The sequence below is a fragment of the Haliotis cracherodii genome, unplaced genomic scaffold, assembly GCF_022045235.1.
Source record: "Haliotis cracherodii isolate W230 unplaced genomic scaffold, xgHalCrac1.p SCAF_15, whole genome shotgun sequence".
NCBI lineage: Eukaryota > Metazoa > Mollusca > Gastropoda > Lepetellida > Haliotidae > Haliotis > Haliotis cracherodii.
Genome location: NW_027266270.1, coordinates 13192927 through 13204015, shown reverse-complemented (window position 1 = coordinate 13204015; position 11089 = coordinate 13192927). Strand labels below are relative to the sequence as shown.

At 39.4% G+C, this 11089-nt stretch overlaps 1 protein-coding gene across 1 annotated transcript; it reads left to right on the top strand.

The window, feature by feature from the left end:
- Positions 1 to 645: 645 nt before the first annotated feature.
- LOC139462297 (uncharacterized) lies at positions 646 to 9066 on the top strand. Its single transcript, XM_071243922.1, has 3 exons — positions 646 to 671; positions 2570 to 2676; positions 4599 to 9066. The coding sequence occupies exons 2-3, from the start codon at positions 2578 to 2580 to the stop codon at positions 5514 to 5516; spliced, it is 1017 nt and encodes a 338-aa protein (XP_071100023.1). The 5' UTR covers positions 646 to 671; positions 2570 to 2577; the 3' UTR covers positions 5517 to 9066.
- The last annotated feature ends 2023 nt before the right edge of the window (positions 9067 to 11089 follow it).

Sequence of the window (11089 nt, the reverse complement as noted above, 5' to 3'; positions counted from 1 at the left end):
ACGCTTATCCTTTTACGTTAAATCAAATGGAAAGTTGCGAAAGTGGTCGGATGCGTCACGCTCATAGGGACCCTCGATCTATTGATCGGTAGTCGTACATTGTAAATGGATATAGCTCGATTATATAATATCTGTAGAAACTCATGCATATAGAATGAAAACCGAATTTGATGCGTGTGACTGTCTTGTTTGGTTCTATATCTCTCGCTCTCTTGATATTGCATAAATCTGCCTTGTAGTTGCAAAATGAATGATTTTTTTTATGAATGAAAAAAGTAGTCCCGGTGTGACAGAGGTGTACCACGTTGGTGATAATACATAAATACATAAAATCCCTCAGGCCTTATGATATCAAACCTCAGTGTTTGCTTTCTCAATCGACTCATGCATATATAGACATACCTCACGAATCGTTACCCTACATGTTTCAGAATTTACCTTCACGGAGAAGCACTATCATATGAACATGTACGAAAGCATTAGTTTAGATGCATCGTGCTGAATTAAATGCACAGGATTACATGTGGGTATCTTGCCGAGGGGATGTGTTCAGAGCTACCGGTCATTCTGGTGAACAGGCCTCCAAGCAGCGACACACATATTCCACACGGCGTACAAGAGTTGCTTCCCTTCGTTTAAACCGAAACCAGGAAGAAGAGGTAACAGCGCAGGTAAATATGTATAGGTGTTAGTCCCCCAAACTAAACTTACACGTCAAATGGCTTCATATTTCGTGTACACAATAGATGGCAATTGGGGTCATCTATCCAACACGTTAACTTGGACTGTTAAGATACAGAGATGGCACATTATCTCTGTAAACGTAAGGAAACACTCGAGTTGAGGACATGTTTCCGGCTCAAATACCTCAACAGTTTCTCATCCACGAATGCTGTCCGCCTGTCCTGCTGTCTATCAGTCGTAAGAAACTGCTTCGATATGTCCCAGGAACGGGAAGGTCAGTAAAAAGATCTAAGATCAAGAAATGCCCACATCGAATATGAAGACCGGATTTCTCGGAGAAAATGAATCTTGAGTTACGTCCCTTTGACTAGCTGGGATCAAAGATATGTTGATTGTTGATTTTAAGTTTTAAAAAAAAGGTTTATTTGGATCGTGACATTACGGGTGATTCCGGGTCAAAATAGGTCCTCCGTAGGCCGACCTGAAGCTGAATTTAAAGATTTTTTAATGATCTTAGAATTAATCTGATGTTGCTGTTAATATGCCATACTGTGTCACTACATGGCTCTTTACAAATACCCTTACACTGTTTAATGTACATGCAATTGTGTGTCAATTGTTTCATGTCAGTACTCAGGAGGCCACAGGCCTATAGTACAATATAAATACAATGTTGAGTAATTAACTAATGTTACGTGCATTCTTTGCAGCTACAAATATATGGAGATGTTTCTTAAAATTAGTGTATGAAAACTTTTTACGGAAGAAAGAAATGTATGTATAATTGGATTTACAATGTATACATATGGTACTTTTAAATTTTAAACTGCGAATAGAATAGACATACAAGCAGAAAATTATAGTACAGTAAACTACGGTTATAACGAACTCAACGGGACTTCTAATTCTAGTTCGTTATAACCGTTGTTCTTTATAAGTACATATACAGCATGACTACAGCAAGTAGTCGTGACCAAAAAGTGAGTTCGTTATATCCGTCAGTTCGTTATAAGCGTGTTCGTTATAACCGTAGTTTACTGTATTACTCATCTTTAACTCTATGATGTTTACACTGTGTACGCATTCCCTTCTCCCTTGGTAATTAATAGCGTGTGTGATGAACATCTAAATTTTGATAGAGCTTGTCATAACCACATTTAATTAATTGTTGTCTTACAATTGTAATCGAAGTTCTTTTTCCATATAAAAATGGTTGCTGTCTGTCAGTGTAAACACGAAGTCACACGCACTAAATATACTTGTGTATAGATCAAAGTCTAAGTCCTTTGAGGCAAAAATAGTGATATGAAGAATTATAAATAACCATTTTTCATTTCTAGGTAATTTACCCACATTTTTGAAAACTACTACTTTAGTTTTTACTTCAGTTAACGGTTAGTTTCCACTCATAACTGAAAAAATCGGTGCATTTGTAGAAATAGAAAATGGTAGAAAGAGTACTTTATACCAATGCAATATCATCAGCAAATAGTACAAGAATAATTTACAAAGTCTGGATGTAATTGTACACTATTTTCACCGTTATCATGAATGTGCAATGCAAGTTTACTGATGAAGAATGAAAATAGATAGGGGCTTTGTCTGACACCAAGGTCAGTGTTAAATATTTCGGGCAATTCTTCTTTGTTTCTAACACAAGGCTTTAAATTTGCATATATCTTTCTCAACACTTCAGTCATTTTATAAATAAGATCATGTCCAAATAAAAAAAACCATAACGTGCTTCTATGGACAGAATGAAAACGTGGTTGATGTAACTACACTTCACTCCGAGCAGGAGAATGTTGCATGTAAATTTGAACTTGGTGAGTTGTTCCATTTCAGCCTAATTGAACACATGATATCAGCCATTGTTTCTGTTTAGGTCTCATAATGGAAGTCCTGTGTAGAGACATACCTAGCCGTTATCGGTCCTTGAAGCTTGGCGATTGTCCGCATGGAGTTCAGATGGTCAAAAACCCGATTTCGGAGGTAGGAGCATTAATACGAGAAACAGTTTTTATCAATATGTATGTAAGCCATTTGTCTTATCGTGAAGAAAACAGGGTATTCATTGTCAACATTTGTGAACTGTTGATCGGCAAGCTGTCCAACACGAATTACGAAGATAACATCTAATGCTTCATTTCTGGTGTCCATCGCCGTGATAATGCTACGAGAAGCGTAAAACAACACTCACTCACTCACTCACTCACTCACTCACTCACTTTTAAAAAGACATCGTTTAGTTTCCGCTCACATTGTTTACTGTTTGATTGAAGTAGGAAGGGTTTGTCTGAAGGGTCGCAAAATGTATGATTTTACGACTGTGTTCGCTGCTGTGTTGACTTGTATTTCTAGTTACCCACTTGCACACTACATGCGAATACACCCGTGATACAAATGAAAGTAACATGTACACTATAATTACCATCTCTGTCTCACCGTCTGTCTTGGTCACTATAGTTCCCCGATCTGGCCTGTCTTGGTCACCATAATTAACCTATCTGGTCTGTCTTGGTCACTCTTACTACCCGATCTCGTTTGAATTGGTCGGGTACTCGTCGGGACCCCTGATAGAACAGGTGCCCAGCATTATATGGCTTGTCCCTGATCTAGTCTGTCTTGGTTGCTATAGTCCCCTGATCTAGTCTGTCTTGGTGACATATAGTTATCCGTTCTAGTCTGTCTTGGTCACTATAGTTCCTTGATTTAGTCTGTATTGGTGATTATAGTTCCCTGATCGGCTAGTCTGTATTGGTGATTATAGTTCCCTGATCGGCTAGTCTGTCTTGGTGACTGTAGTTACCTGATCTAGTCTGTCTTGGTCACTATAGTTACTAAATCCAGTCTGTCTTGGTCACTATAGTTACTAAATCCAGTCTGTCTTGGTCACTACAGTTACTCGATCTAGTCTGTCTTGGTCACTATAGTTCCTTGATTTAGTCTGTCCTTGTCACTACAGTCCTTTACACTTGTCTGTCTTGGTCACTATAATTCCCTGATCTAGTCTGTCCTTGCCACTATAGTTCCCTGATCTAGTCTGTCTTGCTCACTCAGGTTACCCGATGTAGTCTTTCTTGGGCGCTACAGTTACTTTATCTAATCTATCTTGTTCACTCTAGGTACCCGGTCTTGTCTGTCTAGGTCACTACAGTTACTCGATCTAGCCTGTCTTGGTCACTATAGTTCCCGGATTTAGTCTGTCCTTGTCACTATAGTCCCTTACACTTGTCTGTCTTGGTCACTATAGTTCCATGTTCTAGTCTGTCCTTGTCACTATAGTTCCCTGATCTAGTCTGTCCTTGCCACTATAGTTCCCTGATCTAGTCTGTCCTTGTCACTATAGTCCCCTGAACTTGCCTGTCTTGGTCACTGTAGTTCCCTGATCTAGTCTGTCTTAGTCACTATAGTTCCCAGATCTAGTCTGTCCTTGTCACTCCAGGTACCCGATCTTGTCTGTCTTGGACACTATAGTTCCCTGATCTACTCTGTCTTGGTCACTAGAGTTACCTGATCTAATCTGCCTTGGTCACTCTAGTTCCCTGATTTAGTCTGTCCTTGTCACTCTTAGTACCCGATCTCGTTTGTATTGGTTGGGTACTCGTCGGGACCCCGGATAGAACAGGTGCCTAACATTATATGGCTTTTCCTAAGAGACGACGCATTTTGACCGGTTATTTACGGAACGCTGTGATATAACTAGAATATTGTTGAGACTCAACCATGTCACACATCCACCACCCGACCCTTGTAAGAAACTTATGACAAGCTCGTGGTTCTGAAAACAAGGGGAATGCAAGAATAAAACATGTGAATCTGAAAATGGTAATATTAATTTTCTTGAAAATATACCAAAACAATTATTCCTTGAACAATAACGGAGGCGTTGAATGTTGTTGAATGTGTTTCAGGGTTTTGCTGAGAATCCACATCGGTATTGTGGTTACCAACGGGAGGCTGGTAGAGACACCAGCAGTCACTCACGGGATCTAGAGGCCTGGGGGAAGGTATCTGTCCTGTGGGGGCTGGCAGAAGCATCGGCGAGTTACAGTCAACACGAAACGACAAACAGAAGCAACAACTCCCTCACTCTACATAGCACTTGCAGGATACAGAAAGGCACCCTTTCACTCCAGACCCCCAAAGTTATAAAGGAAAGACGCTGTAGAAAAGACATCTGCAAAAAGGCAACATACTTTGTCAATACTATTTGTATCGGAGGTGAAGCATCTCTTACAGTCCAACTGGATTCCGAACAGGATTCGAACAGGTCTTCTTCCACATCAGAAGGCGGGGTGAAGGTGTTCGGCTCATCCTTCAGCAAGGACATTGGTTCGTACGCCAATTCCTATTCCGGAACATGTTCTGTGTATGCCGAATACAGTTCTCCGTTTTATGAGGACAAATGGGTGTTGAAACGTACCTTGACGTCAGAGTCAGACATTGAAGAGTGTGTAGAGGAGGTTGAGAAGAAGGAACAAGAGATGGAACAGTTTGCTGAGAAGGTTCGCAATGCGGACATCAATGCCCTGCACTACAAGTATGTGTTCATGTCATCTGCACCTCCCTCGTCGCGGGTTAACCTGGTCGACTCGAGGGTGAAGGTGGGGAGTATTTTGAAGGAGCTGGGCAATGTGCTGAAGGAGGCTGGGCCAGATCCTAGCAGCAACGAGATGAAGACTTTCGTGAATGATGTGAGGGCCATGGTGACAAGCCTTGAAGACATGATGAAGTCGGGTGATATTGATATGAACAGGGTGAACACTTTATATGGACAACATGCGCCTAACTATTACAGAAGGAAGCTGAAACGGCTGAAGTCTACCTAAAGATATCCTTGGGTCCATCTGAGCGATACTTACATACATTAGCAGAGACTTACGATAGTTGCAGTAGTAATAGTGTTTACTAACTCTAAACACATATCGGTGTAATTAACCAATGACCTAACACCTGTCCTTACACATACATACTAACATATCTCCCAGTTCTCTCGAAACGTTTTGTGAGTTTCGTTTAACTTCGAGACAAGGCATTGCTGTATCGTTCACGTACCTGGTCGACTCAAAGATTATGTATATGTCGGGAAGCGTTCCCTGTAATGTGTTTTTGAATGTCTTGAAGTTTCAGTTCTCGGAATGCGTTCCGTTCAACACGGTAAGGATGATTGTCATCGTTGCTTTGTCAGCACAATACACGTGCTCGTGGCTTTCATCAAGTTATAAACTTGGATGACTCTCGATGTGATGAGCCTTACATTTACAACACGGATGGCTATGACACAACTGAAACACTGATCGCACAATTATGAGATAATACAAAATAGGATTATTAGAATATAGGATGAGTAGAATCTATCACAACGATCATTGGGATGAACTGTTATATCCTGTTTCTCGACCAGGTCAGGTAATATCATGGTACTCTTTTGAACTTATACATTTTCCAATGTTCTCTGGAATCGCAAGGTGGTCCATTGGAACACGTGTTCACCTATCACCCTCTCGGCATTGGAAGGGTTCATGTTATGTATTTACGACGTCAACACGTTCATGGTATCGTGTGCGGCAAGAAATTATAAAATGTCAACCCATGAGAATCATCTGCCGATTCAGTTGGGTGTAAAAGACGAAATAGTGTCCTTCACTACCGGTGGCCACTCACACACGAAAAGGGGACGTTATGACAATATTGGTTTTCGTTCCTTGGATGACGATGCCTGAATTTGTTGATGTGTTTCATTATGCAACACAAGACACACACTGGCGAATGTGTAATAGAAAGATAATCTGAGCTGCGTCTGCCGCCATTGTTCATTAGCTGTGTTCTTGAAACAGCAACATGGATATGTTTATAAAGGGAGACAACTCTACCGGGACTAACGAGCATGATTTGTGACGACATTTAGCACCATTTTACTGGCGCTGTATTCAGATACAATACACGTGACAGTTTTTGTTTAACAATCGTTGTTATTGTTGGTTTGTGGAACGATCGCAGGACACTTCCTTTCGGTGAAACTTTGTGCGTCAAATGCGTCATTTCTAGGCAGCTCACAGTTACCGTCATATTTCAATGCTCTGTGTGTTGTGTGTCTGTGTGTGTGCGTGTGTGTGTGTGTGTGTCTCTGTGTGTGTGTCTGTGTACGTGTGTGTTTGTGTGTGTCTGTCTGTGTGTGCCTGTGTGTGTGTTTGTGTGTGTCTGTGTCTGTGTGTGTGTCTGTGTACGTGTGTGCCTATGTGTGATTTTGTGTGTGATTTTGTGTGTGATTTTGTGTGTGTGATTGTGTGTGTGTGTGATTTTGTGTGTGATTTTGTGTGTGTGATTGTGTGTGTGTGTGTGTGTGTGTGTGATTTTGTGTGTGTGATTTTGTGTGTGTGTGATGTTGTGTGTGTGTGTGTGTGTGTGTGTGTTTGCGGGTGCGCGTGCGCGTGCGTGTGTGTGTGTGTGTGTAGCCCGCCATTGCTGCATATTTCCATCATGATTGGAAGGTGCTAAAGTCGTACCATGTACATATAAAGAATAACTGTCATCAATCTCTAAGTTATCATATTTCGACTTTATAACACCCTCTTCGTTTTGGGCGGTTGATTGTATTGATGTTAACGAACCAAAGACTTTCACAAATTCAAAACATTAAAATAAATTGCAGAATTCTAATTATTTCGATCAATTTCTGGTCTGATTGCACAAGTTATGGCTAAATGTCTTGTCACTTCCATTGCCCACATATGTTTGACAAGGAAAGAACATCTGATCTGCGACTTTCTGTTTTGACCTTGTAGCCATTATAACGGGATCTGGCTCCCAGGTTTGTCTTGACAAGGGGCTGCTTGTGTACACGATGACAAGACTCCTCCATCTGCGAGACCACACTGTCCAGATATTCATATTGCGTTTGAGTTGTACAGGTGTATATAGTACATGATTTTTACTTTCAATACATGTGTAAAGGCAATTCTATTAATGTGAAAATAGTTGCTATTGATGACACACATTTCATGGACTTTTGAAGCTTGACTATATATTACCCGTTGATATGTAGATGGGTGTGAACGAATATGTTATACAGTCTTATCTTTTCGTTGTTTGTTGATTTGTAATTAGTTCATCGGTTAGATCTTGTGTCTCACAAAAGTTTTGTTAAACTTGTTTTCTGAGTTAAAAAATATAATAATCTTTCTCGTGACAATCATGTTTCCAAAGTGACGGTTAGAATTTATGGGTTTGTTTTATTACAAATATGTAAAATAAACGTAGTTCCATTGTACGTTGTCAGACACACCCGAGTCCAACGCGGCTCCCTTGTACACGAACGGCATGGAATGTCCAAAAATTTGGAACCTGCTGCAACAATAGGATTTAACTTGAAAAGTCGGATTGTAACAGTTCTTTAAAACATGTTTTAAATATGTTGGTCTCGGGGCACATTTTTATTCGAAGTATATTTCAACAAGCCTTCTGCTGAATTGTATTATTCACATCGCGTGATCAAACTCTGTTCCTTACCTGTTAACGTGATAAGTCTATACTTGTTTGGTATACTTGTCACTTTCATGCATGTTACTGGACATGAATAGTAACAGTTATGTATTTATCTGATATTATTTAATCGTTATCCTACTCAAGTGGAATAATAATATTTTTACTCTAGTTAAATACCCTTTGTTATGCCGGAGCTAATTTCAGCCTGCCTTAATGACACTGTGGTCTTCGCACAAATAACATTTGTTCCATTGTACAAACAATTATTTTATTTTTATATGTAAGGGTTTGGAAACCGTTATGGGACAGCTGTTAATGTTGCTTCCGCTCTTTGTCCATTGTTGATGTATATTTTGAAAACGCAGTAGGAAGGAAATGTTTCTAGGTTGTGAACAACCGGATTTATGAGGCATCTTAACACAGTGTACTGATCCCTACTTCTGACACTCCGATTGACACATGCGTACGCCAACGCAATTTTGTGGAGAGAACTTGTTTTAATGTGTGTAGTTTTAGTGTTTTTAATGACGCGCTGAAAGTGATTTTTATCATGTCAAGCCCAGATATTATACAGTTCACATGCAAAACGTGCATGTTTTTTAGAAGAGAAAGTGTTAATGTATAACATTGATATTATTTTCAGTATAATTTCTGTGTACTTTTATATAAGCATAATATGATGTAATGAAATGACTTTTACTTATAAATAAAGTTAATATGCTAATGCCTATACATTTTATGATTCAAATGTGTTGTATAATCTTGTATATGTATTATTTTAATACTGCTTAATAGTCTCCCGTAACTCTTAACGAATGGCTTACTTTTAAAGGGTTTTATAATGTACTTTTGTATGTAACCATTTTATGTGACGTGAGACTTTAATAAACAATCTGCCTGTCGGTCTGTCCATTATCAATGAGGAACATGGCATATATTTGCCTACGTACAAAACCAGGACTGACGTCAAAAATGCAATATTTTTTTTTTCAATGTCGCAAGGAGCCTATAGCTATGTGTATCATCAGTATCATGCCCGTTACTGTTCGACAAATGTGACTTAATTAGATGCACAGAAATTAATTTGACCAACTCGAAACAGTCAGTAAAGCATATTGGTGCTACATCTTGTTAAAATCCGGCGTTGGCCGAGGGACTATTGAAACATATCGAGTCATGATCATCCGTAGTTCGATACAAGACAGAGCTACACGAATCCCCCCCCCCCCCCCCCCCCCCCACACACACACACCACCACCACCACCACCACCAACAACAACAACAACAACAACAACAACAACTCCCATTTAATTTCTATCACAAGTCAGGTAAATGTTTATTTGAACCATGTACATAATTACTCGTGATGAAAGGCAGACACAGACATATAGGTATGTTAGACAGCAATCTTTATTGTACACAGTAGTGAGAATAATAGAAATAATTTTAATGAGATTAATATTTGCTAATACCTTGAAGCCTCAAGGGCATGACACATCTATGTTTAATATAACGCTTGTCCAAGTTACCTCTTTTCTCAAATAACATGTCCATGAGACCTAAAATAAGGACTTTTCAAAGATAGTGAAATTCATCTGCAATAAATGGAGAGCACTTTGGCCATATGTAGCCAAGAGCTGTGTGCCTAAACTGGTGAAATTATTATGAGGAAAATGTTGAGAAATAGTATGGAAATACCAGACAGATAAGTCCCTCTGTTGAGAGTTATCTCATCTTTATTCTTAATGATATTTTGTTATTTATTTAGTAATGAAATACTGTAATTATCTGAAAATATTCAATCTATATCCCACTCAGGTGGAATAACATGCGTTACACGAGTGAACTAACGCTTTATGTCTGAACTTCTTTCAATCTGCCTCAATGACACTGTGGCCTTCGCAGAAATAACATATGTTTTATTGTAAAAAATATGTTTGTCTCATCTTGTGTCCTGACACAACTGACATTTTCACTAGTGGCTGCGCCACATATGTAAACACGACCCTTGTCGGGAGGTCACACTACGCGATAATCATGTTATTTGACACGAAAATGCAAACAGTCTATATTTGATGTAAGTGTACATCGGCGCACCTAACTCAAATGCATAATAAATCATTACAAATAAAAAAGATAAAGAATAAAACTTACATCAGCCATTCAGAAAAAAAAATATTTGTAGAAATCCGCGTAACACCCTTTGATGTGACACTGCAGATGTGGACAGCATTAATGCAATGCTGAAATGACACGGTAGAGCATTTCGGGACATGAGTGTTATCTCCCTTACACCGACACGCGCTCATATTGATTGGTTAAACCAAGTCCAACTGTGACGATAAAATTAGAATAAATTGTTTAATCTGATCATATAGGCTTTTCTTCTTCTTTTTTGTTGTTGTTTATTTACGTTCATATATATGTCTAAAAGTGACGACGCTGTCTAAATATATTTTCATGTATCCTTTTCGCGCGCCCCACCAAGTCCGTACTCGGAATGTGAAAACAGTTTGTGATAGAAGATCACAGGATCATTGTGAATGCAGTGGACCCCCGTCAATCCGGATACCCCGCCTTCAGGGCGACTACTGTTAAGAGCATCTACACATATACTGCAACACAACCCCGTAGTGATCCGTCATGTGAAACGTGTACTGTATAGCCATTTGAATTGTGAAATCTAGTTAGATATTTTACATTAATATTTTCATCTTAGTGGAATAAGGGTCTCTGAAATCCTCAAAGTGAGGAACAGCTAACTGCATTCCAGTCCCCCCAAAACTCCCGCTATCAGCAGGGGTCCTCTTGCCAGCTTCCCCGGTGTGTCACAACTGATTAATGACCACAAGCTATTCTGTAGCAGACGACATGTATGTGAGTCCAGAAAATAATTGTCTTCTTTTAGAATATTGAT